The sequence below is a fragment of the Fusarium redolens genome, assembly GCF_020744475.1.
Source record: "Fusarium redolens strain MPI-CAGE-AT-0023 chromosome Unknown BKA55scaffold_1, whole genome shotgun sequence".
In the NCBI taxonomy this organism is placed as follows: domain Eukaryota; kingdom Fungi; phylum Ascomycota; class Sordariomycetes; order Hypocreales; family Nectriaceae; genus Fusarium; species Fusarium redolens.
In genome coordinates, this window is record NW_025763664.1 from 5,329,837 (window position 1) to 5,356,650 (window position 26,814).

At 49.4% G+C, this 26,814-nt stretch overlaps 8 protein-coding genes across 8 annotated transcripts; 4 read left to right on the forward strand and 4 right to left on the reverse strand.

Annotated features, from left to right (window-relative positions):
• Nucleotide 1: 1 nt before the first annotated feature.
• On the reverse strand, nucleotides 2-918 carry BKA55DRAFT_552373 (cytochrome oxidase complex assembly protein 1-domain-containing protein). Its single transcript, XM_046191426.1, has 2 exons — nucleotides 686-918; nucleotides 2-626 (listed from the first exon to the last, which is right to left on the reverse strand). Exons 1-2 carry the CDS (start codon nucleotides 849-851, stop codon nucleotides 145-147), a joined length of 648 nt encoding a protein of 215 aa, XP_046057436.1. The 5' UTR covers nucleotides 852-918; the 3' UTR covers nucleotides 2-144.
• Nucleotides 919-1,044: 126 nt separating this feature from the next.
• BKA55DRAFT_552375 (uncharacterized protein) lies at nucleotides 1,045-1,979 on the forward strand. Its single transcript, XM_046191427.1, has 2 exons — nucleotides 1,045-1,239; nucleotides 1,296-1,979. The coding sequence occupies exons 1-2, from the start codon at nucleotides 1,140-1,142 to the stop codon at nucleotides 1,916-1,918; spliced, it is 723 nt and encodes a 240-aa protein (XP_046057437.1). The 5' UTR covers nucleotides 1,045-1,139; the 3' UTR covers nucleotides 1,919-1,979.
• Nucleotides 1,980-2,073: 94 nt separating this feature from the next.
• Nucleotides 2,074-5,821, reverse strand: BKA55DRAFT_589058 (uncharacterized protein; the record flags this gene model as incomplete). Its single annotated transcript, XM_046194874.1, has 8 exons — nucleotides 2,074-2,256; nucleotides 2,316-4,087; nucleotides 4,139-4,931; nucleotides 4,985-5,035; nucleotides 5,105-5,227; nucleotides 5,364-5,558; nucleotides 5,692-5,772; nucleotides 5,819-5,821. The coding sequence occupies 8 exons, from the start codon at nucleotides 5,819-5,821 to the stop codon at nucleotides 2,074-2,076; spliced, it is 3,201 nt and encodes a 1,066-aa protein (XP_046057438.1).
• A 2,672-nt stretch (nucleotides 5,822-8,493) lies between these two features.
• Nucleotides 8,494-9,935, reverse strand: BKA55DRAFT_498539 (uncharacterized protein; the record flags this gene model as incomplete). The annotated part of the gene is made up of 4 exons (XM_046186566.1): nucleotides 8,494-8,885; nucleotides 8,936-9,454; nucleotides 9,508-9,838; nucleotides 9,915-9,935. The coding sequence occupies 4 exons, from the start codon at nucleotides 9,933-9,935 to the stop codon at nucleotides 8,494-8,496; spliced, it is 1,263 nt and encodes a 420-aa protein (XP_046057439.1).
• A 461-nt stretch (nucleotides 9,936-10,396) lies between these two features.
• BKA55DRAFT_495473 (P-loop containing nucleoside triphosphate hydrolase protein) lies at nucleotides 10,397-12,468 on the forward strand (the record flags this gene model as incomplete). Its single annotated transcript, XM_046186287.1, has 2 exons — nucleotides 10,397-10,618; nucleotides 10,666-12,468. The coding sequence occupies 2 exons, from the start codon at nucleotides 10,397-10,399 to the stop codon at nucleotides 12,466-12,468; spliced, it is 2,025 nt and encodes a 674-aa protein (XP_046057440.1).
• Nucleotides 12,469-15,142: 2,674 nt separating this feature from the next.
• Nucleotides 15,143-17,805, forward strand: BKA55DRAFT_57095 (uncharacterized protein). Its single transcript, XM_046193031.1, has 4 exons — nucleotides 15,143-15,577; nucleotides 15,658-15,972; nucleotides 16,063-17,382; nucleotides 17,435-17,805. The coding sequence occupies exons 1-4, from the start codon at nucleotides 15,375-15,377 to the stop codon at nucleotides 17,676-17,678; spliced, it is 2,082 nt and encodes a 693-aa protein (XP_046057441.1). The 5' UTR covers nucleotides 15,143-15,374; the 3' UTR covers nucleotides 17,679-17,805.
• Nucleotides 17,806-20,915: 3,110 nt separating this feature from the next.
• BKA55DRAFT_498704 (uncharacterized protein) lies at nucleotides 20,916-22,292 on the forward strand (the record flags this gene model as incomplete). The annotated part of the gene is made up of 1 exon (XM_046186576.1): nucleotides 20,916-22,292. The coding sequence occupies one exon, from the start codon at nucleotides 20,916-20,918 to the stop codon at nucleotides 22,290-22,292; it is 1,377 nt and encodes a 458-aa protein (XP_046057442.1).
• A 1,283-nt stretch (nucleotides 22,293-23,575) lies between these two features.
• Nucleotides 23,576-25,722, reverse strand: BKA55DRAFT_589063 (uncharacterized protein; the record flags this gene model as incomplete). Its single annotated transcript, XM_046194875.1, has 3 exons — nucleotides 23,576-25,098; nucleotides 25,129-25,203; nucleotides 25,299-25,722. 3 exons carry the CDS (start codon nucleotides 25,720-25,722, stop codon nucleotides 23,576-23,578), a joined length of 2,022 nt encoding a protein of 673 aa, XP_046057443.1.
• Between the last annotated feature and the right edge of the window lie 1,092 nt (nucleotides 25,723-26,814).

Consider the following 26,814-nt stretch of genomic DNA (forward strand, 5'->3'; position numbering starts at 1 on the left):
AGATCATAAGCGGGCTTTTTGTATTATACACACACACACCATCTACTGTACAGATTCGACTACAACCGGAGTACTCAGGGTTATCAAATTCATTTTAACAACAATGCTCGCCTCCCATGTTCCCTTAGAGTGGCCCATCATGCCTCACTTGTATTCGACCTGCTTTCGGAATCCTCTTGTAGGGGCATCTTCCTCAACTGCAGGCAGATCCTCACCACCTCCAATAAGCGCCTTGAAAGGATCTCCGTTATCCAAAAGATCCAACCTTGTGCCATCGCTCATGGTAAGACTCCACTCTGTAGTTGAGAAGAAACCCTTGCTGGTAGGTCTGTTACTGGCAAAGCGCATGACACCCTCGCCCTTTGTGCCTCGTACTGAGAACCAGATATCGATACGGCCGTGAAGCTGGTTCATCTCGCCGTGGATCCAGGGGATTTGGTGCTTGAAGTAGATCTCATCGCCGAGGAGAGCGCGAGCATCTTGGTTGGTGCGTAGAGCGTAAAGTGTTGAGGAGACGACGGGTGAGGACATCTTTTGGTAGTTGAAGATAGCGACTGATGAAGCGGCCACGATGAGGAGGAAGATGGGGAAAGTACGGCGCCAGCGGAATGTCACATCAGCTACATCTGCACAATAACCGATGTCAGTCCAAGCCAATGGCTTATTAAGTCTCAATTGTCCGTACCTGGAAGCTCTCGATCCGCCCTCCTCGACATCATGGGCCCATCTCCAGGTTTTGGCGCAGGAGTCATCCATCTCCTCTGCGCAGGTCTCAATGTAACTGTTCTTGACTTGAGAACGGCGGCCAAGCGTCGTCGGACGATCCGAGGTAGCGCTAGTTGTTGCGACATTGTGATTTTGCGCTTAATTTCTGGTGATCGGTCGTATCGTGGTTGATCAGCTGAGGCTCAATTCAACTGATATCGGCGAAATTTTGCTGCCGGGCGCCGATCCAATGTTGCTCACTCGAGGTGGGGCAAGGGCCGGTGTGGCGTCATAAGGCTGAGCCTCACCTCAACCTCGTGGACAGTTTTACCATGTGACGACAGGCAGGGTCTTACATCACAACCTGGCCTCAACTGTTTCTTATCCCTAATACTCTTCACTTTCTCTTAAGACTGAGTCTTATCGGATCTATCATGCCTGCTTACCAGGGAACAACTGCCCGTTTGAGGCGCACATTTCACTATCCAGAGGAAGACTCTACAGACTCACAGCCTGAAGCTTTGGATGAACAAGGTATACCATAGCAATCTTGGCAAAATACCTAAAATACACATCTAACACTACTTTAGAGCAAGAGGACTACATCAATCAGCTTGCAGCGGAAAATGCCGCTCGAGATGTTCAGTTTCGCCGCTTCCTCCTCGCCATACCCCTTCTAGCAACTATCCCCTATCTTCCCGCCCTCATAAACCCCCCTACAGCACTTCTCGCGCTCCTAAGCCTAACCTCTCTCTTCTCTACGGCATATCTGCTTCATCACCAACCACCAGCGTCGTCAGGCATCCCATTCCTTGATAGTTGGGCACGGCCCAAAACTCCACGACCCACTCGCCCACCGTCACTCTCAACAAGAGAGTCTTCAGGCGTGTTTGACGAGGATGACGAGGATGAGGTAGATGATGTGCCGTACGTGCCTCGTGGAAGACCACGACAACGCAGAAGTTCGTTCAGCTACGTCGAAAGAAGATCGCCACTCGAAACTTATCTGCCCTATCTAAATTTGGGTCTCGGTCTAGTTTTGATTTTGATGGCTTGGGCAATAGGCAGAACAAAAAGTGAAGCTGTGTGGCCCGGAATGGGATACTTGCCCTTGGTGGTCTATGGTATTATTTTGGTGTCAAAGATGGTCATGGGTAGTGTTGACCCCGAGAAGGAGTTATCATCGCTCAAGTACGACTACAAAGGTGCTTAATCATAATCATTAAGCATTTGCTTAAGTAGGTATAATAAGTGCAAATACACAGTGATAAAATAGTTCTATCCAATCAATGCATGTCTTCAAATCCCCCTTTTTCTATCCGTCCCGGCCATTGCAGTCGTTATTCGGGCATTTCTCATTACAGCCACCTACATGTCTATCGAATCATTGAAACGCAAAATGCCATGGCTTTTCAGAACTCCGTCGACGCCCCTGGGCGGTCGAGGGAAAGGATCAGTCATAGGGCTCGCGTCAGGTGAGTCCGATGACTTGTCTGTCACCAAAGCCAGCCCATGAGACTTGATAGCATCCACGAGAGCAGGTACCATATCCTATCGGCGGTCAGCAACCATACTTTTATCAATAGTAGATCAGGGCAATTTCAACATACCAGTAGTCGGGAATAACATATCAATCCCATGAAGTTATTGCTCTGGGCAATTCTCACCACCTCCTTGATAGAGGCGCTGCGCCTTCCACTGGGTCCCGAGGTCTCCTCTCGTCCTAAATCGTTGCACAAGAAAACAGGGAAATTGGGTTGCTTCCAATTCAAGGCTGTACATAGTCGAGGGCTGAAGCTGCTGAATACAATCGACCGTACCCTATCAGGAGCCTGTGCACGTTGTGTCCGTGCATGCTCGAACACAATATTGAGGATTGAATCAACAAAGACGTTAACATCCAAAGCAGGTCCAAGCGAGAAGGCCTTCTCTTCCTCGGGAGTCGGGTACAATACTTGGAGGTTAACATGCATTCCAGAGTTGAGCAAAGTAAGTGCTTCCTGCAGCGTCACGCCAGCCGTCGCAAGGATGTGATAGACCTCAGCCATGCTCTCGGCTGACTTGCTTCTCAAGTTAGGAAGTTCTGCACGACTGTTACTCCTAATAGTCATAGAAGTGAATTGTTCCAGAGTCAATCGGCAGACAGGAATATCAAGACCACCGCAGGCTATTGTCCATTGAGGCCAGAGCACAGGGACACCATCACTGGTATACTGGACAAAGAGCCTCACGTAATCGCCTGATAGGCTCGATCCAGTAACAATAGCACTCGTTGGTTGGTTGAATTGGCTTGTTGCTTTCCAGTAGGTTTCAAAGTCGGTAATCTCCAGAGGTTGCCCTTGGAATGGCTTGATGACCTGCACAGTGAAGCTGATCTGGCCAATGGCGCGAAGGCGAGGGTCGAATAAAGGCAAACAACACGCTGAAGAGCCCTGAAGTCCCTTGAAGATGCTTGATAGGGCGACTGTCTTGGCAATAACCTTTGCTCCGTATGTGGGGAACACGTCGATGTCCAGACTGAAAGTATCCAGGTTGTCAACCTGGAAGGATACGATACGAGTATCTTCTTGGAAAGGTAGAATGATATTCTTCGGTATAAGATCCGAAACTTTTGAGGAAATAGTAAGGCGAGCGGCAGGATATTTTCCGTCCTGGAAGAAGACAAGGGGTTGTTCCTCGAAATCCCCGAAGGAGATCTGGACAACTGTCTTTGTGTCAAGGAAGTTGTGTCCGTATCGTCGCAGTGGGATGATTGGAGGAGGAAGCTCGAGTTCGGGGATCGCATCGGGGTCAAGAGACATGGGCAGAGGCGCCGTACTTGAATCCATAGGACCCAAGGCAGGCTGCACCATGAAGGGACTGGCTCGTGGGCGTGTGTTGAACGGGGTTAGCAATTTCATACATGCAAGGTGTCCCTCCCAGGCAGCATAGTACATGGCTGGAAGGTCCTTCTCATCCACGATGCTTGCGTCGGCCCCAACCTTGAGTAGTGCTTGAAGACAGTCGACATTGCCTTCGCTTGCAGAATGGACCAGTGGTGTCCATCCATAAAGTTTATCGATTTGGTCGAGGTTAGCACCATATTTTTTGAGAAGGAGGAGGAGCTCTGAGGTTTGACCAGCTCTCGCTACGAGATGCTGAGGGTACAGACCTTCAGCATCAGGCAAGATCTTGGCCCCATGCTTCAACAGCATCTCGACCACAGCCACCGAGCCATGTTCGCAAGCGAGGTTCAAGGGGACATGATCCGAATCAGAAAAAGGGTCGATACGTGCGGATCTGGCAAGGAGAAGTTCGATGCAGTCGAGATGTCCGTGGATAATAGAGTGGATCAATGGGGTGAAGTTATCGTGGTCCGTGAGGTCGATGGTTTTTTGATTTGCTACACATATGTCAGCCAATTAAACCAATGCACAGATATCCAACAACTTACCATCCAAGAGGACCTTCAGCATTTCCAATCTTCCGTGAAGACTAGCATAATGTAAAGGAACCCGGCCGTAGACATCCGTTCGGTCCACAACAACACCGACTGACAAGCCCCACTCCAGGACGTACTGCTTGCCATAGATGGCAGCTTGGTGCAGGCAATTTCTCTCATTGATATCATCATAAGAGTGGAGATCAACAAGACCTGTGTCGAGTAGGACTCGCAGAGACTCTTGTGGAGCTTCTGAGATGGCTGCTAAGAAGGTCCGCGTGACCCTCTCCATCAACGAACTATCACCATCTCCAGTATCGTTGGCGGAGCGCATCCGTTGAAGAAGATCCCTCAAGGACTCGAGATTTCCTGTAATGACAGTATCAAGTAGCAGTGTGTCCGCGTCCCCTTCATCAGTGCCGACGAAATGCTGCGAGGTCACAACGTGCCCCGACTGAAAGTTGACTTGGATTCCATCCGACCAAGCACCAAGCTCTTGTAGACTTGTGGTGGCCTGGTCAGAAAGCTCGCTTATGACTGTAGCATTGAAGAATGGCTGGACTTCGACGGCTCTTGAAAGATAGAGCTCCTTTGTCTTGGACTTTGATGTCTTGTCCCACTTTTTGAGAATCTTCGAGAAAGCAGTGCCGTTGATCTCGACAAACTGTTGGAGTTTGTTTAGGTCGGTAGCAAACTGCTGGAAGCCTTCTTCGAGGGTAGTGAACTTGGCTGAGCGCCGAGAGACGCCGTGCCGGGACTGTAGCACCTTCTTCTTGTCAAGCAGCGTCTTGAGGCGAATTTTGAGCTACAATATGTTAGCTAAATATGACATGTTTGTGTTCCAGGGGTGGTACGAACCTCGGCTTCCTTCTGTAGGTAGAAGGCATTGACCTTGTCGAGTTCCCGTTCCTGTTCCTCATTTAGTAACCATGTCGGGATGTTCATGGCGAAGACGGAACACCAGAGTTAACTACTTACCAGTTGGAAGAAGAAGGTTGCTTTATTGGCCTGGAGAGCGGCCTGGGAATCCACGGGGGTGGCTGAGCGGAGAACATCGTTCTGTGAAGTCAGTGTAGGGGTTGCCGACAGCTTCTTGATGAGCTACATGGCAACGTGTCAGTGGAAGAAATCCCAAGAGTTGGTCAAGGCGCAATCTGGTGGCGATGAAGAAACGTGCATGTGGATGGGAAGACGAATGAAGAAACAAGGAATTGCTTTTGGCCAGCCACTGTCACACTGCGCAATACTTCATACCCAAGGTGATGGGGTCTGCGAATAAAGCAGGGCATATACTCAGAGAAGAATAGCCCAGAACGGCAGTGGGAACAGTAGGGGCCAGGGCAGGGAGACGAATAGAAAACTGAGTAGCCAGTTGACAACCAGAGCTGAGCAATGCAGACCGAGCAACTGGAAGAGGAAAGATTGTAAGGGCCTTGGAAAAAGTGATAGAGTGGACCGACCACTGCAGCGTGGGAGATGACAGCGGAGTCGGTAGATGGACGGACGCCGGGGCTCTCGGTGGCAGGAACGGAAGGTTAACAGGGGCGGGAATGACATGGGCGTACCTTTTTCAGGGCCTTATAGTTGACAAAGCTGGCAGCATATTCGGGCACCTCAAGCTGACGCTTCTGGATCTGCTTGCCAAACTTCCTATAGGAGAATGTGAGTAAGCTATGTGCTCATAGTACAGACCATGACGGCAGAGTTGTCGTTAGTCTGCGAAGAGCTTCCAGCTCAGAGTGGGTTCTTGAGGGGTTCCTGAACCACTGCGAGCTGGGCAACTCTTGACATAGAAACAAGGAGCAAGGAAGTACGGATATATCTTACATGTTACGGCGTGGGCGCCCGCGGGAGCTCTTGGTAACTTAGAGAGCAGACGAGGGAGCGGATAGGTAAGAAGGAATGGTTGACTGGGCGATCGCTGTTTGGAGGGAGAAGTGAGTGAGGATGTGTGGCTGGAAATATGCGAGTTTCAGTGTCAGTTACAGCGTCCGTGTGGTATCTTGCGTGTGTTTTGTGTGTATGTGCAACAGTGCAGTGTTGAGGGGGAGGGTAGGTAGGTAACGAAATAGAGACCAGCCAGCAGCGGAGACATGACCAGGCCAAGCAAGACAGAGACCTGAGCAAGGAACGGGGTCTTTGAGAAGCTCCATAAAGATGCACATGAAAGATGAGCCAGGCATTAAAGGTGCATGTCAAAGTCAGACCAAGATCAGCTCAGTCCAGGCAGAGTTGTTGAAGAGCCCCGGTGGAGTGTGAGTTGAGACCCTGTGGATGCGTCCCGTTTCTTCACAGCAACGAAAGCAACCACTTCTTTTTCAAGTAATTCCACTCCTCTTTTCCTCTCTTGCACAAGCTTGTCATGTATAGAGTGACACACACACGATAAACGCCCGGTTTCTTCAGGGTCTTTGCTTGAGCCTTGACCCATCACCCGACAGCCCGGTTATCCTTAGACGACGTCCGAGATCGACTCCTGTAGGGCACGTGGGGGGGTACCTTAACCAAAAGTCTATGCCATCACTTTGGCTGGGCCAGCGGCGTGAGCGCGTGAACGGCTGACGGGGGAAAAAACGCTCGCGAATAGCGTGGCCCTTGAAGTGTGTGTATATAGAAACCAGATGCAGGTATGGGTAAGGGTTCGAAAGAATTATGAGAATGAAGGGTAAGGCAGGGTTAAATCGGATTGGATTGGATACGATATCGAAGATCCTCACTCACCAAAAGCCGAGGCACTTGCTCTCAAAGACGCAGTCAATAAAGCACAGACCGATAGTCAAATCAATAGTATTCCTTGACTGTAATAGGCGGTTTCCGTGATTGTTCCAGGCCTGTAAAGGACCTTGTTCGTTATGTGTCGAGCCTTGAAGGGAGCAGAGTCCACTGAGACGAGGCTGGCTTGGCTCAAGTTGTTGAGTTGACTCAAGTTGACGTGACGTGGATCCGAGGCGTGTTCAAAAACGGCAAGTGAATTTAACGACAACAATTTCCTCTTTTCAACACTGAGACATCCAATTGCATTTGGTAAGAAAAAACTTCAGAATATAACCAACGTCGCGGTGATGGTGTTTTTGTATCATGTCAAAAGATGAACTTGATGGGAACCAAAAAACTGCCCCTCTATGGATGCTCTAGCTAAAGGAAAGCACAAGCTCAGCCCAGTGAGTGGCTCTTGCAACGAGACGGTCAACCAAAATGGTAAACCATTCACCAAAAAGAAGCGGGGACATGTAATGACATAGACTGCCTGTAGCGTCTGAATTCCTTAGGTCTAAGCAGTAAATGACCTCGTGCCTTGAATAGCTCCCTTTTTACTTGCTCATTCTCCTCTTTCTCGGCTCGATCACAACTCTCATGGTCTTACGACGTTACCAGCATGGCGGGGCAATTCAAGAGTTCAAGTCGGTGACTTGTTCCGCCCAGCTAGTTCCCTAACACAACACCACCACTCCGCACTATTCGGAAGATACACCACTATCAAGCATAAGGTCCCGAACCAGCATCCGCTAATCTCAAGCCGTCCGTTCAACGATCCGCACATCCAATGACCGTCCCGTATCCGACCCCGTGCTCGAGCGACAGGCGGTCCGGCTCACAGCTCCGGGCCATATCTCCTCCATCTTTAGCTGTGCGATGCAATGCATGAGCTTGTGCATCGCAACGGAGCCTGTCGGGTGTTTCTCCGCGTGTACTTCTTCCACTTACGTTACAATAATGATTCCAATGACCTGCCCTGTTTCCATTGGTAAAGCCGAGACGGAACGTCATGGAGCAAGGGGCTCAAGAGGCTCCAGACTCAAGAGGGACTGACTGTGCACAGCTCCTGGGAAATTTCTTATGTCATTTTCCCCATCTCAGCTCCCACCATGAGAACTTGCACGACTCGAGGCACGTCTCCGTTTCCTAGTTCATGAGTAAGGAATGAATAATCCTTCAGACCTGCTCCATGCCTGTCACTGTTGACATTGGTTGGCCGAACACAACCACCCACTATGAGAGCTCTTATCGTCGTATGTCCTATGGAACTGGATATGCTATGCAAACCAAGAAACAAATACCGAGTCCGCACCGACGTCTTATGATATGGTCACTCTGTAAGGCTCACGGGTCATGATACGCAATGTGGAAGGACAACAGAGTATGCAAAAACCAGGAAAAGAAAGGCTACTATATGCTACCTCCTGAACCGTCGTGAAATACGATACGGAGCTATAACCAGAAACAGACCACCCATGTTTGCTAAGACAGCGAAAGTGGCACCAAACTCTTCAACTATGCTGCTCTCATGACTCTCGACTACGTCTTCATGACTTCCGTCCTCTTCCAGGATCAGACTGTACGACTGGTCTACGTCAATCAGCATCCATCTAGTTCTTCTTTGCCTCTGTGTCTTTAGACTCGCTCAGGCTATCAGCCATGGCCTCAGCAGTCGCCTTCTTCAAGCGCTCGCTGTCATCAGTCTTATCATCCTTGGTCTTCTGATGTGTTTCCCTCTCATCTTCACTATCTCCAAGACTAAAGGGGTCGTTCTCTGCGATAGGGCTTGGCTCAACCGCTGACATGGGCTGCCACTTGCTTCCCCTTGTGCCACTCGCGGGACCTGCATCCTTGGGTGGCACTCTGGGTGAAGAGTCGTACATATCGATTTCCTCAGTCTCCTCCTTGAAACCAACTCGTCGGCCATTGCTGGGCTTAGGTGAAGTTGATGGGGGAGGGGGCTTATACATGCCAGTATTGGCCATGGGGCGGCTCACGGGAGCTGGGAGTTGTCAACATTTACTTCAACACAATACAGGTATCGGTACTCACTTCCATCAGAAGAAAACTTCATGCCAGCGAAATCATCGCTAAGAACTTGGGGATCCGCATCATATCGGTCATAATCACCGCTTCGCCTGCTAGATTCTCCAGGACGACGGAAGGGCTCTCCTTGTCGTTGCGTCCGCTCTTCACTCTCGTCAAAGTTCTCCTCGATCTTCTTCTTGAGGTTGGTAATCCATCCGTTAACCTTTTCCTGTGTCTCGAAGAATCCCTTGCGTAGGTTTTCGCGAATAACAGGGAGGTCATCGTCAATAAAGCTGTGCTCGCGGTCGTCACCCCATTCCTCCTGATCTCGCTGACCCTGTCTTTGCCTTCCATCGTTGCCACCGCGGTTGGCAGTTCGCGACTCGTAGGCACCAACATTATCGTAGTGTTCTGCAAGCTGGCGTGCATATAGCTCATCTGCCTCCAGTTGCGACATCTGTGATCGGTTCTGAGGCCTGGGGGGTTGAGGAGGGGGGACTTCGTCGGCAGGTTCGTTTTGCGCAGCATCAGGATCGGTCATTTCTATACGTATATCAGTTTGTCATACCGTTTGGTAAGAGTCTGTGTAAGCGTACCCAGCAAAGCATGGAACGCAGGCTCAACGCGACCACTGCTAGCTCTCAATACAGCCTTGATGACACTCAGCTCTACGCTGGGGAATGCTTCCTTAAGTATAGTCTCATTCTTTTGGGCTTCGGAAACAGGTCGGGGGGGCTTGGGAGGCGCGGTCTCGTTTGTTGGTGCCTGGGTTTGAGCCTGGGTGGTAATGGTGTTGGCCGGAGCAGCGGGTGTAGTGTTGCTATCGTCACCTCCTAGAACGCCAGATTCCTGAACATCATCGTCGTCGAGATCAAGGGGTCGCGCAGTAGTAGGCGACTCAGGTCCACTCTCGGTGGTGGCCTTGTTCTGGTAAAAGAAGTCATGTTAGCGGAAATGCTCAAACATCAGTCATCTAAGACAGTTCTCGAAAGGAGTAGTATACCGTTTCTCCAGGGGCTGACATCCTGATCGCACTTGTCTTTGGTATGATTTAGTTTCTGTTTGAAGATATCACGAGTTCACAGTCGAGATTTGATTAGAAGTCGGTTGAAAGATGGGCAATATCCAGGGAAATTGGGGATTTCGCTTCAGCCCGGCCTTGCTTGTGATATTAAAGTTGAGGCGCGAGGGGTGAATCAGCCTACACGAAGCTGATGACGTTGACCCACTCGCCACAATGCATTCTTATTAGGAAAGCTACTCTGATTGGCTGTAGCCCTGACAGCAATATCAAGTCTAGGGTAACTTTCATGCGTCTCATGAAGCTTGACTTTAAACATAAAGCTTCATGCAAAATGTATCGTGTCCAAAGAAGCTGAAATCTGTGCGCTCATAGAGGGGAAGACACACGGATGGTGCGAGAGACTTTACGTTGTTCTCACAGAAGAGTCCTAAATCTATTGAATTAGTTTGACCAAGTCCAAGATGGCAGACCTGGATTTGGATGCAGCTTTTATCCCAGCTCTTCACAAGCCAGCAGCTCTACTCCCAATCGCAAAACACCGCGAAAGCCTTCTCTATGTCATTGAAAAATACCCAGTCACTATTGTCATAGGCCAAACTGGTTCTGGAAAAACAACACAAATACCTCAATTCCTAGAACGAGCAGGATGGTGTGCAGATGGAAAGATAATTGGCGTCACTCAGGTTAGTAAACACAAACCCATATCACCACAGAAACTAACGTTTCCCAGCCTCGGCGTGTCGCGGCAACCACAGTTGCGGTGCGTGTCGCCGAAGAAGTTGGCTGTGAGCTTGGCAAAGAAGTCGGATACTCAATACGATTCGAGGATGTGACCTCGGCATCGACAAAGATAAAGTTTCTCACAGATGGCCTCCTCATCAGGGAAGCTCTCGTCGACCCATTGCTGACGCGTTACTCGGTTATTATGGTTGACGAGGCACATGAGAGATCTATAAGTACTGATGTCTTATTGGGTCTCCTGAAGAAGATTCGCCGAAAGCGACCTGAGTTGCGCATCATCATCAGCAGTGCTACTCTCCAAGCTAAGGAGTTCTTAGAATTCTTCACAAGGAGTAGTGACGACCAGCCAAACAAGAATGGCAAAAATGATGAGATTGGAACCATCGTCAGTCTCGAAGGGAGAACTTATCCAATAGATATACTCTACTTGGAGTCACCGGCGGAGAACTATGTCGAGAAAGCAATTGACGTTGTCTTTGATATTCATACCCAAGAGGGTGAAGGAGATATCCTGGTTTTCCTGACTGGTCGAGAGGAAATCGATAATGCGATACAAGCAGTCAGCGAGCGCATGCTTGATCTCGGCTCCAAACATGGTCCCTTGATGCCATTGCCATTATATGCTGGCTTGTCTACCGAACAGCAGATGTACGTGTTTGACAAGCCGCCAGAGGGCACTCGAAAAGTCGTCTTTTCTACGAACATCGCTGAGGCATCAGTCACAATCGATGGAATTGTATTCGTGGTGGATAGCGGATTCGTGAAGCTGAGAGCATATGACCCAAGGACTGGCATAGAGTCACTCACCGCTACAGCAGTATCGAAAGCGGCAGCGTTCCAACGTGCCGGACGAGCTGGCCGAACAAAACCTGGAAAATGCTTTCGACTTTATACTGAGCAGAGTTATCAGTCGCTGCCGGATGCCAATATCCCTGAGCTTCAGAGGTCGAATTTGGCACCTGTCGTTCTGCAACTCAAGGCTTTGGGAATAGACAATATTGTGCGGTTCGATTTTCTATCCCCGCCACCGTCTGAACTCTTGGCTAAGGCTCTTGAGTTGCTATATGCTCTAGGAGCTTTGGATGAGTATGCCAAGCTCACTCGACCTATGGGCTCAAGGATGGCTGAGTTGGCTGTTGAGCCTATGATGGCGAAAACACTACTGGCAGCACCGTCCTTTGGATGCCTCAGCGAAATGCTTACAGTCGCGGCAATGACCAGTCTCGGAGGCAGCGTATGGTTCTCTCACGAAGGCGAGAAAAAGAAGATGGAGACATCACGCAGAAAGTTCGCCGTGGATGAGGGCGACCATTTGACTCTTCTCAACGCCTACCAAGCCTTTGTTACAAAGGGACGAAAAGAAGCAAAGTTCTGTCATGAGAACAACCTCAACTTCAAGTCCATGAGTCGAGCAGTCAGTATTAGAGCTCAACTAAAGCGGTATCTTGAGCGATTCAGCATTAATATAGATGAGACACTGGCTGGACAAGCATCAGCGGAGGAGAACGTAAAAAAAGCAGAACAGATACGCCGTTGTCTTACATCGGGCTACTTTGCCCACGCAGCAAGGATGCAACCAGATGGAACGTTTCGTAACGTCGAGGGTAACATGGTACTTCACGCACATCCAAGTTCACTAATGTTCAACCGCAAAGCGGATTGGGTCATCTTCCATGAAGCAATGGAGACGGGTAGCAAGATATTCATCCGGGATGTCACCAAGATCGAGAAAGGATGGCTCTTAGAATATGCGCCAGAATTTTACCAAATCACGACAGATCGGAGAGGATGAGGGGTTCGATATGAAGGGAGATGGGGCCATCGATATGTGAAACTGCCATGTCCGGGATAACTGGGATGGTATATGAATGGCGGTTTCAAAGCTTCAGGATCAAGGATAGCAATATAGGTTAAGGTGTGAGGCATTTCCCCACAGTAAAAATATCAATTTGCTTGATTTATAAAGTGAGATGACATGACTGGAGGAAGCCTTGGCTGGTCAAGGGAGTCCTTGATTCCGACATGAACTGCTATGGATATCCATGGGTTAAGCTGTTAGCCTGCCTGTCAAACACTGACCGCCATTGGATCAGACGAAACCCAATATTGATGTTTTCGTATGGTAATAGCGAGGATGACGGTGAACGGGCCGAAGACAAGGCAAAACAGAGTTCCAAACAATCCACGGTAGGTAATTTAGAACATGTGAAGGTAACAGTGGTGATAGCATCGTCTCTCCGATGTAAGGGAGCTTGATCGTCCTCACTAGTTATGGTGAACGGCTCAACTACCTAATAATAAACCATCCGGCTCCCCCGGGGGATCTATATGATATGCCGTGAGATGGCTCACGCGGAAGTCACCGATTCAAAATTACAAGCTCCATATTGACGTAGGCGAGCGATTGGTAATTCCTGCAAGATTGAGCGATTTCAAGATTTTTCTTCAAATAGTTTGTGCGTGCATACGTAGGCAAGCCGAATACTAATAATAAGCCAGCAGCAGGATATGAGTGACGGAGATGAGGGCAATATGCATATCTCAGCACTAGACAGCGCATAGTGGGTGAGGGTTAAAATTATGACCCACGATAAGCCAAGATCCTAATGCAAGAATCTGCTATGGGAACGATTCAATTTTGTGACACCGGCGATATGCATCTTGATATGAGGGAGTTGGTGATCTCGAACAGCCACTTGGGGCTAGTTAGATAGCCAGGGGTTGAAACCTGGAAACAGACGGTGTGATTGATATCAAGTTTGACTGTGTTTGTGAGGTGAGAAGTGTTTTTCGCTTTCATTTCAGGTGGCTTGTCTTGCCCAGGATATCGGTCTCATCCAGTTGACCGGTAACGGGAGAAGACAATACGTCTTCGGATTGTTACTGACACTGTCTTGAATGACTTCGTCCAAGACCATCGAGACCGTCGATAGAGGCCCGATTATGTACGTAGCATGCATTTATTGAACTCTCGCAACCGCGTACCTGCAGCAGCCACTTCAGTTGATATGATATGGCCCCTGACGCCACTGCGGACAGGCGGGGAGGCTTTCTCCCCCTTTATTTACTTTCCTCTTCGGGGCTTGGTCTTGTTAGAGCGGAGCTGTTCCATGACGTCCGTTGGCTGGTCTTGGTCCTCGGCCTCCACATGATTGCTGGGGTTAGCCTGGCTGCCGCTCGCGTGCCTTGCATGAAGCGCTCATAACTTAATGCATTCTTTGTGATTTTACTGGTCAGGGGTTGGTTGTGCATCTGGGTTATGCGAGATTGTACCTGGTTGTGCACCCACAGGCGCAAGCTGATGCTTCCTTTTGGGCTTTGATGCTCGATGTGACTGGTGGTTTTTATGCGGGCGCTAACGGGGTGGCGAGGCAAAAAGAGACTTTTTGGAAATTAAATGGTTGAGAAACTGAGTTTTGTCAATTGATTGATTTTCGGATTGCTCTGCTAGAGAGAGTTGGTTGTTGTCGATTGTTGTCTGTGGAAATGCGGTCAATGCATCGCTCACCAGAAGCAACCGACCTGGTTAATGAGCTTGTGCACTGAATATCGTACAAGGCTTCCATGACGAGATTCTTTTTTCTGCTCTGACCAAGGCCTCGTTGCAAACCCTTCCCATGGGATCCAGTAGGATGTCCACCTTAATCTCTCTTGGAGAAGACCTTGGAAGGGGTCTGGAAGTGAACAAGGGTTCGACCACCAATCCAATGGTTCAACCTGGTGTCACTCCATCTCGCTCCGTCTGAATCCCCTGATTGGGATACCGTTTAAGAGCTATGCTAACTAAAGCAAGGCTCATTCATTGTCTGGGATGGACGGGACCTGACCTGATCCATGAATGGTCATTATCCCCCTGGCCTGGTTGTCTGGGCCTGCGTTGGGCGGCCCCTCAGGCATTAGTCCGCTGTGAGAACAGTGAGTCTTGTCGCTGTAGCAGGACATCTCAGCCCCTAGAATGACACTCCAGCCTCCAGGTACCGGCTTTCGAGGCTGTCCTTGGTGGAGGTTCCAGTTCCATTACTCCTGTGCCTCTCCCGTCGTGCTCCACTCCTACACCTCCACTCACTCGCTAACCTCCTCCTCTTTACCTACTCTCCTTCTCTTGTCCATTCGCCGTTCCTTTCTTTCGTTCTCCAACTGTTCATCGGTCGACGACAACAGCATCGTATCGTTCTGCATTTCTGCCAAAGCTGCCTGCCAGCGGGCTCGTCACTCTTTTATAAAACTGCTTAATCTAGAGTCTTGTTTACACCAGGCTCGAGTCATTCGTTTCGTTACGGTCTATTGTTTTAATGACCTAGTCCATTCTTTACACACCAACAACATCACAGCCGCTCGCTCACTTGCTTTTGCTCGCTGGCTTTTGGCTTTGTCCAGTCTTGTTCTTCTCGATCTTACGGTGCCCAGTATCTGCTTTGCCGCTTCTCGCGATCCTTCCACGAAAACGATTTCAGATTCATTCGATTACTGCATCAACATTGGAGACGATAATACTCGACGCATGCCAGCCGTCTCCCGACACTGTCAATCGCACTACAGCTTAATGGTTATGACAGTTGTGCTTGGAGTTTAATATTCGACAATTCTTAATATTCTTACGCCCATTTCACTTTCTCGCGGAGGAAATCACACTTGACGATCAACATCTCTTTGTTTGTTTGGAAGCTTTGAGTATATGCGCTAGCATACAACGCCAACATGGGGATCGCTCATTACGAAGGTGCTCGCCTTCAACCTCGCACCAACATTGAAGATGTCTCTTCAGCTTCTCAAAATGGAGTCGCATCGTCTTCCTCGATCTTTCGTCGGCTCGTCAGCCGAGAGAACTGCCAAGAAACGAACAGTTGTGCAGCATCCAGCGCCAACTCGAACTTGGTAGTTCCCATCGTTGTCGCTATTGTGTATGCTACCAACCACGCCTTTGTTTTTTCGATTTCAGTTGGTCTGCTGGATCGCGATATGCTGACCATGTTATGTGTAGGGTTCCTATCGTTCTCATCGCAATCTTCCTGTACTACCTCCACCGTAAGAACATGAAGAGGCAGATGCTCGAGGATGCGAATGATCCTCACAAGAGCCTGGACTTTGGACTCGACGGGGCCGGCGCAAAGAAGTCTGCCCGCCGAAGTCTCTTTATGGGAGGGGGTGAGAAGGGCCTCAACCATAAACCCAGTCAGCTCTCGATGGACATGAACCTCTCTTCGCCCTACCTGCTGCCACCCGGTCTGCAGGAGTCGCGAGAGTCGCTGAACTCTTTGGCTAAGTCTTTGGGAAATGATAATCAGGACCCTTACCAGTATGTCGCGACCATCACGCAAAGCGAGACCGGCTCATTGCGGTCCTTTAATCCCAAGGATTCCCTCTCGCACAATACTAAATTCAGTAGTCCTCGTAATTCTGGCAAGCCTGGTAGCATGAAGATGCCCCCATCTCGCATGAACTCTCTGCCTGAGACGCCAGTCTCTGCATCCGATTCCAAGGTCGATCCATTTGGCACTCCCAAGGCGCCTGCGCCAACTCACCAGCCAAACTCTCCTTTCGACGAGAAGGACGGATTCCACCCTGCTCCCATCATTCCTGAGATTGGAGTCGTTTCCGATTTTGATGAGAAGCGTGACGGCGCCACCGTACAGCCACCTCCCGCAGTGAGGAGCAAGACTCCTGAGTTTGAGTTGCCCAACTTCTCTTCGGAGCCCGCGAACGATTTCCCTCTACCTCCTGCCAGGGAGCATGAGGCCACCGGTCTGGGTTTGAACTTCTCTCTTCCTCAGCCTAAATCCCCAACTGTGACTTCCCCTGATGCTCCCAAGTCCGCTCCTCTCCCCCACGACCGCCAGAGTGATGGTTCCAACTATCAGTCCTACACCCCCGCGGCTGACATTTCAAGTTACTACGAAGACCACGAGGACGACTCCCGTGGTCGCACTATGCAACGTACCTCATTCGTTGAGGATACACCTCAGTATCAAGGCCTAGGAGTTCCTCAACAGGATAACAAGAGACTCTCGGTCGGATTCCGCCCCCTTCCTCCGGATGAGATCACTGAGTCCGAGGATCCCGAATACCGTGCCAACCGTATCCGTTCTTTCTACAAGGAGTACTTCGAGGATACCAAGGAGGCACCCCCACCTATGCCCCCCATGCCCCCAATGGCTCAAGGCAGAGGCGGCCCTCAGTACTACGAGGATGTTGACCAAGGCTTCATGATGGGCGGTGACCAAGCTTACTTTGATCCTGAGACAAATGCCTTTGTCATGCCCTACGCTCAGCCCGTCACTCGCCGTGCCATGACACCTCCTCCAGCTGGCCGCCGCCCCGGCCCCGGCCGTCCTGGACCTCGTCCTCGTGGCCCCAACGGTTCTATCGGAGGCATGAGCTACCAGAGCGGACCTGGAGGGCGTTCCCGCGCCGGTTCTGCTCTTGGCCCTCGACCTGACTCTTCAGCCTCAGCCCGAATCCGACAACCCCCCAGGAAGAGACTTCCACCACCCGCACCCTTGACCACCCTTCCAACTCCCTCCAAGCTCAAGGATGATAACATTGCCCTCATCAACGCCGCCGACTTTGCTCCTCCCAACACTATCCGCGACACTGCGGCTGGTCGCTCTCAAAGTCCCTTCGGCGAGCGACGACCTTACTCGCCCTCTGTTCCTGCTGCTCAGACTCTTGTCTCGCCTTTCGAGGAGCTGACCGCTCTTCCCAGCCCGTAAGTTTTACTCTACTACACAATCAGACAAACTTTAGCTAATGTTCAACAGTCATCTTCTCCGCAAATCCAGTACATTCACTGGACTTGACTTCGCACCTCCTAAGAGATTCAAGGATTCAGACACCATGAGCGACGCTGGCAGCATCAAGAGTAACCGCAGCGGCATGTCCCAGGCTCAGCTTGGTGCCATCCGCGGCGGAGCTGGACGTGTAAGTCGCCTGCCTGGCGACCAAGTGTTCACCCAACAAGCGTTGCAAGATACATTGAAGCCTTCATGGGGAATCCGACCTTGATGAAAGGTAGCGCAACAACACATGCAGTGGATTGGCCGATGGATTGGCTACCACTGACTTGTCAAAAACTTTCATAGTGTTGTCTTTTGACATTGCATTACACACAGCGTGCGCCGGTCTTGGTCAACTTTACACATTTCTTCACTTCAAGGGCGTATTTTAGGGTCATGATGTCTTGCGATATTTTCTTTCACACTGGGAACCTGCAGGCTTGCATATTATAGAAGGTCTTTGGAAACCACACGACAAACTAGATGACGACTGCCGGCTCGGACAACGTACGTTCGGCCGTTGTATATAGGTCAATTGGATCTGGCGTTGATCACTTCAACATGGCCATCTTTGTTTCTACCATTCTACTACTTATTTGGAACTGGATGAGAAACTATTGTGAAATGATACGTAAATTTGTCCATGAATTATGATGATCTGAACCTGGTTCGTGACAGTCCCAAAAGGGCAGCTCGAATGATATCTATCTCCTGTTGGGCCACTAGGGCGCACCAGTATCGCAACACCACCGATCCTCCCGTATTGAGTGAAGTTATGATGGATGGCAAGGAATATCACTCAAGCAAGGCATAACACGATTGGCAGATCTAAAAGAAGATTTTGATATCGTGGATACCCAAGATCAGCAGTGTCTGTCGAATCAAGGCTTTGTTCCTGGGGGCGATACAACGACACGCGATCAAGTTACTATTTTTGGTTAATGCTGTGCTTTAGTAGCTGCGGAGGCCAACGCCACCGGGGCAGAGCGAACAAGAACTAAGCTGTGATGAGAAGATACTGAGGCTTATAGTAGTAATCGGTAGATATTATTAACGAATTCATTGATTTGTTTGTATGTAAAATGTCCTGCCAAGTTACGTTGAATCGCTGAGTCGAATTGCCTGGGTCATGGAAGAATAAGGATTCCTGTTAGAGGCTGGAGACCTGATTCAAGTCAGGCTTACGCAGCGTCTTAGACCAAATTTCCTTTTCCAGTGTCAAAATCGAGAAACGTGGATGTCTTAGGTTTAGCATTCCATTTTGAAGAGAAGCTTTTCAATTCAAAGTGCAATTCGATCTCAAGCCTTCCCTCCATGTGAGCGTTGGTGTTGGTTAAAAGCCAGCGTCGCATCGCATCGACTCTTCAGGACATGGCTCCGAGATTACAACAGAGCGTATAATCCGTCAGTTAAGATTGAGGCACGTGAGGGTGCAAGATATCATTTTTGAGTCCTTCAGCCGAGGAGATTTGATCAGATCAGATCAGATAGGAAGCAGAGTCTAGATTGTCCCTGATGAGTGCATGCGCACATGAGAATGACATTCCATTGCTGCAGGTTGAGATTAAAGGGTTCCCGGCACGCTATAGAAATACTTGAATACCAACCAAACATGTGATCTCACTCGCTATAACCCCTCGAATTTCCTCAAAAGAGAAGAGTAATGTCTGCGAGGTATTTAAAAAAGGGTATTGAGAGGCCTCTTGGAATCCGTCAGTGGAACTAGAGTTGAAGGGTTTAATTACTTGGCTTCATCATCATGACGTGTTGAGCCATGTAGTGAAACGATAATCAATCTTGAGGGGTCCTGAAGACTATTTTTTAAAGACAGCTTCATAGAATTATTGTTGTATTAGTCTACTGCTGTTGGTGGTCGCCGTCTTGTGCTTGAGTCTTTACATTTGGATGCGCTGCAGGGGAAATTAAAGCCCCCGTGCAGATGCAAGGGAGACGGAAAGTTACTTATATAGCTTTAGATATTAAATGCCAACAAACAATAATTTTGCATATCATAGCACAGGTAATTCTGAATAATTGTATTAATCTTGACCTCTGACGCTTTCAGGTCTTGTCGCTCCATTGATCATCCCGAAGCCAACACAAACCAAAGAGTCACAGCCTCACTGGGTGGCCCGTATAATCGTCTTGGGGTCTCCACGCAAGAGTCCCCGGCTAAAAGACAAATCGAGAGATGGCGGCGATACCTAATTAGCTGGGTGAATGTGGCTGAGAAATATAATCGTATTCCATTAGACTTTTGAGTAAAATGGCTGTGTGGAAAGGCCCGATGCTGATTCAAAGAATATCGTGTGGCACACTCTTTCAACTTGTGATCTCCTTTCTTTCTGACTTATGTTTGTTGTTCCTTTCTCTTTCACATTACTTACACACGCACATACGTTTTGTCTTGTCGTTTGTTGATCTTGACTCTTCTTGTCCCAAAACGAGTGGACCAGGATAGCGTACGCCTCCCGAAAGCAAACCGGCACCCGTTTTCCCTTTATTTTTAGTCGCCGTTCCACAGTGAGAGAATTTTAGGCTAAAGAAACGGTCGATAAAAAGTTGAAGTTAGTTGAGTTACAACTCAGTTAAGCTTGTGTATAGCAGGTACAAACTCTGTTAGGTACGTTACTCTGTTACGTTACGTCAAATCTCAAGATCAACAAGAGCCTTGGAAGAAGGCGAAAAGAACTGGATCTTTTGCTCAGGCCCTGCATGGCAGCCCTGCCCTGGAAGTTTAGGTTCATGGCCCCAGGTTCAGGTCCCGGTCACCTCAGGTTGTTACTTGTTAGGTGGTCGACCCAGTAAAAGCCTCCACCCCAACCGACCTCCAGCGGCCGCTAGTACCTTTCAGTTGGGTATTTGCTGTCCATGTCTTCTGTGTTTTCTGTCTCAGTCTCACCCCCGACCTTCCAAATCCAATCAGTCACCCAACCCAACCCAGTCCAGCCCAGCTTAGCCAACCTCACTCTCGCTCTCATTCTCGTCTTCATCTTAATCTTCGCTTCTCCTCTATTTCACTTCTTCTCATACATCACCAGGTCAATTTCGAAATATCGCTTAATCACTCTCGACGCGTCTTTCTTAGCGAATAACCTCGTTACTCCTTGATTCTCAAACGGATCGACGGCTGGTCAACAGTTCCAAAGGTACGCCGTGTCACGATACATTGCATCCAATCCGATGCAATTGTCCCTGTTGCTCGTCATTCACCATCAATCCTTCAATCCAATTCTCCCTCGACGATCCCCATACAAGTCAATTTGAGGTCCCAGTTTGGATGAAACTTGTCGCCAATATTGTCTCCTATCATTCCGACCTTATCACGTCTAATCCATCAACGACCCCCTTGTGTTGATTGACTTGATTCGTTGCTGCACCTTCTCCCTTGCTACATGTCCTCACTATTCTTGACCACAATCTGAATACCCTCAATTCTCAATGCGAGTCTTGTCTTGTCGCTAACATGATTCTCGATCACAGACAACTCCCCGTCGTGAGCACGCTAGACTTAGCCATGTCCACGCCGGGTCAGGGCGCTCAGCCCACAGAGCCATCGGCTCCTAATCCATCTTCCGTCGACAATAACAGCAACGCCAGCCAACCTTCGTCTCCCGCTGAGAATTCATCACCAGCCCAACCCGCAACTTCGAACCCAGCTTCAAACAACAGTCCTTCGGCCACGCAGCCGAGCCCATCCGCCGACGAAACACAACCAGCGACTAATGACGCGAGCCAAGCATCTGATAATGCCAGTGCCTCTGAAACAGCTGCTCCTGCGCCAACATCGGACAATGCATCGCCTTCGTCCGACGATCCCTTACCTTCACCGACAAGCTCCAGCAGATCTACTCGAGCAAACCCAACTACTGAGGCGGCAGAGGCATCTTCAACCGATGACAGCAATGACCGACAGAGCACTACGGAAGAGAGCGAGGCGTCTGCCACTGAAATTACTACATCTGAGGTTTTGTCGACTATTGTTACCGTGACGGGTAGCCAGGGACCTGAAACGAGCATTGTTTTGGTTACCGCGGTTCGTACTCAGAGAGTTACCGCTACCGAAGCCTCCGCTTCCGCTACCAGTACCGACAATGCCGATGCTATCGGTGGTAGTGGGAGCGGAAATGGCAGTGGTGGTCTGAGCCAGAAGAGCAAAGTTGCTATCGGCGTTGCTGTGCCAATTGCAGCGATTGCCATCCTTGCGCTCCTCGGTCTATTCTGGTGGAAGAAGCGCAAAACTCGACGACAAGCCGAAGAGGAGCGACGAAAGGAAGTTGAAGATTATGCCTACAACCCCAACGCCGACCCCACAATCCCTGCAGTTGGAATGGCAGATGGTGGCTACGAGATGAGGGAAGATGGCTCTTCCGGTTACCGTGGCTGGGGCAACACTACTCTTGGCTCTACTGGTCGCAAGGCTTCTACCACTCTGTCTGGTGGTGTCACTGGAGCCTACTCAGATATTACTTCGCCTACCCGGGGCAATATGTCAGACGGTCGCTCTGGCGAGCCTCTTATGGATGGCTCACACTCGCCAGAGGGCGAAATTCTCGGAGCAATGGGCCCGTCTGCTGCCAACAACCGGGGCGCAGATGTACACCGTGGACCATCCAACGCTTCCTCCTCTTACAGTGCTGCTGGCCGATCCGATGCTTCGGATCCTATGGGAGTACCATATGGCGCTGGTAACGGGTACTACGACCAATACTCACAGAACCCCTATAGTGAAAACGGGCCACAACAGGCAGTCATTCGCGATAACCCGGCACGACGAAACACACGCATTGAGAACCCGTCTCACTACCCACAGCAGAGCGCGGGTATTTCACAAAACTTTTAAACTCTCACTTGATCCTCCGTGCTACCAAATTCGGTCGCCACGATTTTTCCTATGTCTTTAGAAAGATACCCACGCCTTTCGATAACTCTCGCTAGGAGGTGGAATATGCACTCGAATGGCATTTCACACTTCCGGCATCTCCTTTATTCCATCAGTCACCTACTTTAAGTAGGTTACAACTTAATCACTCACTTTTTTTCGGAACCCTGAGTCCCATCAGGAGATCCTTTTCCTTTTTGGCTACCACACCTTCAAAACGGAGCATTTCTGGTTCTTTTCTTTCTTCCTATCTAGCTTCAGAGGGCAACAACGACAGGGTGGCAACCATTGGAATATGTTTACATCATGAGGTGGAATCTGTACATATGAGGAACGATGGAGTTATCTTGCTCTCTGTCTGGGATGATTGAACGGGCAATTATTATTCGCCTGGTAATATTTGGGTTAAGAGGATGTGTAAAAAAAGTTATGTCAAAGTTGAATAGTGGATGGTGTGTCAGATGAGTTGTGTAAGGGGGATTTTGTGTGGTCTTGTAGAAGTCGGCGGTTGAACAATGTTGAAACGTGGATTTATAGAGGCATATAGCAAGCGAATTGATGAAATGTTATGTAACAGTCCTTGTACGACCAGTTATTCACGAAGTGATGCAAGTAACAGCAGTTCTGAGCCTCAAACTATCATCAACTCAGTAAATCTTGCCTCTTCGTTTGAGTAGTATACCACCATACATGTTTGGCATGGATGTCACCGAAAAGCAACTTGCGGCTTCGTTGAGACACTAAAGAAAAGCTAAGACTTGTTCCTAAGATACAAGTGAGTTTTCCTGATGCTAATGCTGGTTACCAGATACCTCAAGTGGCCGGCCTCTCAGTTCTTCTACGGAGGCTCACGATTAAGCTAATGTTACTGAGTCTACATGCCACTCTTTGGATGACGGACACGGGAAGACATACAAAACAATTCTGTGATTGTATGATCTGTGATAGTCTCAATTCTGAAAGTAAGTTTTGCAGCAGCGCACAGTGGTACAATCTCTGGCTGCGTGAATGTTCTCTGGTACGCCAATGTCCTCTGAAAACCAATGGACAAACGCCCGAAGATAGAAACCTTCGAAGCAACAATATCGCAATAACAAAAATGCACATAACCAGTGCTATAACTCCAATCCTTCCAAACTCCAAGCTTAAGGCAAATAAATTAGGGAGAACGAAATGCCTCTACTCCACGAGAAAAAGGCTTCTGCAAAATGTGAGACCAAGCACTTGCCTGTCTTTCAAAACGATCACTGTCCCTTGAGGGACTCCAGCATGGCCAACTCCTTACGTCGTTTCTTCTCTGCCCATTCTCGGCTCGCAATTCTAGAGCGCTCCGCAGCCTGCTCGCGAGCAAGGCGTGTTGCTTCCTCACGCTCCCGCCTCTCACGCTCCCTGTCTCGTGTGAAGCTTGTGTTATCTCGCTGGAAAATCTCCTTCCCACGAAGCCTCAGTTGATACGCCTCCTCAGCAGTGAGCGTGGTGCGCTTTCCACCACCGCTTCCGATAGAAGTTGAGGTGCCCCGGCTAAGGTCTTCTCGTGATGTAGCAGTGGAAAGTCGACCTCGGCTCTGGGTAACTGGAGCCTCTGACACCGGGGTTGGTCTTGGGACCTGAATTGACACCCGCTTTGCTTTAGTTGAAGTTGATGTCTTAGCTGCCTCGTCTTGTGGGAGCTTGCCTTGTCGAGCAAGACTGGTAATCGTTTCTCGCGGAATGCTACCCGGCATTAAACTATTTCGCACAGGCCTCGCTTTGAACTCTCGCTTCTTCTGCTCCTCTTCTTCTTGTGCCTTGAGCCGGGCCTCACGCTCCTCGCGCTTACGGCGAGAGATTGCTTCCCCCGGAAGCTCGAAGTTCGGCTTCGTGAGTGGTTTACTAGACTTTGGTCTCGGAGGAGGCGCATAAGCTTTCTGAGCCTCAGCCTGTTGGGCTCGACGAGCCTCGCGCTGTTCCTTCAGGCGTCGAGAGACAGCCTCACCAGGAAGCTCAAAGTTGGGAACAGTAGTGGGCTTCGTGGACTTGACAGGTGCCTTCAATGGTGCGGATTGAGAGTTGGTCAGCTTTCCACGTGTGGCCTGTGTTTTCGACTTTGGCGTATTGTCTGAATCATCCTGCTTCTTGTCTCTAAATACTAGAGAGGTTGATCGTCGAAGAGGAAGCTGTGGCCTCTCAGTCTGCTTGATACGGACTGTGGAAGACATGCCGATTACGGATGCCCTTTTGGAAACGGTCGGCTTCTTACTCGTGGAGGGCGGCTCAAGGTGTTTAGCACTGGGTGCAGTATTCTCAGGGACGGGAATGCGTTGTGGTTGGGTGAAAGCCTTGATGGCTTCGAGCTCATCCTCAAGTTTATCAAGTTCCTCGAAAGAGTCCTCAATTCGAGGCACCGAGAAGGACCCGGTCCTAGAGGAGCCTGCGTAGCTACTGCCTCTCTCACTGATCAAAGTAAGAGAAGGCGAAACAGGCTCTATCGTCTCGATGACCTCGGGAATCTTAAGTGGGACATTTTGATGAAGCTCATATGCTGGAGGCGGAGGCAATGCCATATTGGCAGTATTCCACGGAACTTGGGAAGGGTCAAATCCCAAAGCCAGATACTCCTCAGCAATCAATGGTGTGGCTATAAGATTGAAGACGTCAGCTTCGGAATTGCCGACAGGGTCCGGACGGCGTGACAGCAAAGAGCAGCCATAAACCGTGGTCTCGACGTCGTGGCGATCGTTCTCACTGTCGTCGGAAGAGCCGTGGTCCTTGGCGATACTCGCTGGCACTGGAAACGCCAGAAGCCATTCAAACTGACCTGCTCGATGATTCTCGCAATCGTGTCCAATTTGAGGCACTGCATCCAACAACGGGTGTGATTTGAACGTGGTTTCTTTGTGAGCTGTGTTAGCAGATTGTACAACAATAGCGAAGTCAATTTGCAAGCTGTGATTTGAAGTTATGGTAACGAAGACGTAAGAAACGAACCTGGAGGGGGTAGCTTGTAAGTTAAAGGTGAAAGACCACTGGGCGCAGTATCCAAGTCGCTGGCTTCAATTGATTCTTCAGGAACTACATCGAGGAGTTCGAAGCTATCAGAATCAATGAGTGAGCGCCGTGGCCCTCGAGATGGGTATGTCTTTGTAGGCAGCTTGATGGGACCAGTCTTGAAGTACAATTGCTGGTTCTGGTTGTTTTCCCGTCGAGGCGAGTTCCAAGCAAGACTCTTGTTATGAACTTGATCAGCTGAAAGCTCTTGAAGAATCCCTCGAGATGACGGGGAGGGAGAGGGGATCAAAGAGGGACGTGTATCAGAATTGAGCTCGATGAAATTAACATCCTGGCTGGCCTCGGGCCCTGGAGAGGCCAGGGCCTTGTTAGTGGCACGGTGGACTTGGGGTTGATGACCCATGCTTGCCATGATAGTGGCCATGGATGCGGATATGGATGGCCTCTGAACAATGAGCCTCTTGGACGGAGTTCTTAATGGAGCCGAGGGAGACCCCTAAGCTAACAGCGAGGCTCGAAAGCCAGGGCTGTGAGAGGCTCTTGAGAGACAATGATTAGAGATTGGGGCGCCACCAGGCGTGTCGTAGTTCAAATTCCAGGGAATATTAGCCAGGAACCTGAGCGCAATTTCACGAGTAGCAGGGATCAGAGTATCAAGGCGACGGCCAACAGCGGGGCCTTGTCTGAGTGTGACAGAGTGAGTACAGGTACAGATCGCCAAATGTGATGTGATGTGATGAAATTTGATAAAAAAGCAAACGACCAAAATATCTAGCAATGGTGAATGGGGAGAAATGCTGCTGCTGATGTTGATGATGGGGAGGGGAGGGGAAGAAGGCTTGTATGTTAAGGCAACGTCAATAAAAACAACAACAACAACGAGAACCACGGCAACCGCAAACCTGCATACATGTTGCCATCCAACTGTAGTCTTTCGCAGTTACAGGTTGTGCCTTCTATTTAAGTACCTGTTTACTATCTTCAGCAGGCATTTCTAATCTCTTTCCCCGTACAAACTGGACAGTTAACGCCATCTGAACTTTATCCATAATTGTAAACTTCATAACTCAATTGTCGAGTCATGTCTAGTCTATCATTTCACAATTTCAACGGCTGTCATCTCCACGAACTCAAAATCGCGTTTCATTGGCCGGCTTACAAGATGACTGGCCCCAGAGCGGGAGTCCCACTGTGCAGCTCATACATACATAAGTTCCAGGTGGGGTATAATAAATACAGCTCCAGATGTATTCAAATAGAATCATCATCTCGGTACTGCATCTAGCCTATTAGACAGATAAATAAATATAGGTAAAACTGCTCATTAGGGCGGCCAATATCTGAACTCTATCAAGTCTTTGGAATTTGGAGTTCATGCCAAGCCTTCCGCGTTATGGACCATCTTTCTCTAGATCGATGGGCTTTTATCTCGTTGCCTGTTGACATGAGTTACTGAGATCCACTTCTACTGCATATGCAGTTCAAGATGACATGC

Excerpts from the sequence above, each read along its gene's own strand:
- BKA55DRAFT_552373 (XM_046191426.1), bottom strand. The coding sequence starts at position 851 with ATGTCGCAACAACTAGCGCTACCTCGGATCGTCCGACGACGCTTGGCC. Across the intron at positions 627-685 it reads GGCGGATCGAGAGCTTCCAG|ATGTAGCTGATGTGACATTC; the intron begins GTACGGACAATT and ends GTTATTGTGCAG.
- BKA55DRAFT_552375 (XM_046191427.1), top strand. The coding sequence starts at position 1,140 with ATGCCTGCTTACCAGGGAACAACTGCCCGTTTGAGGCGCACATTTCAC. Across the intron at positions 1,240-1,295 it reads TGAAGCTTTGGATGAACAAG|AGCAAGAGGACTACATCAAT; the intron begins GTATACCATAGC and ends ACACTACTTTAG.
- BKA55DRAFT_57095 (XM_046193031.1), top strand. The coding sequence starts at position 15,375 with ATGGGGATCGCTCATTACGAAGGTGCTCGCCTTCAACCTCGCACCAAC. Across the intron at positions 15,973-16,062 it reads GATAATCAGGACCCTTACCA|TCCTCGTAATTCTGGCAAGC; the intron begins GTATGTCGCGAC and ends TAAATTCAGTAG. Across the intron at positions 17,383-17,434 it reads CTGACCGCTCTTCCCAGCCC|TCATCTTCTCCGCAAATCCA; the intron begins GTAAGTTTTACT and ends AATGTTCAACAG.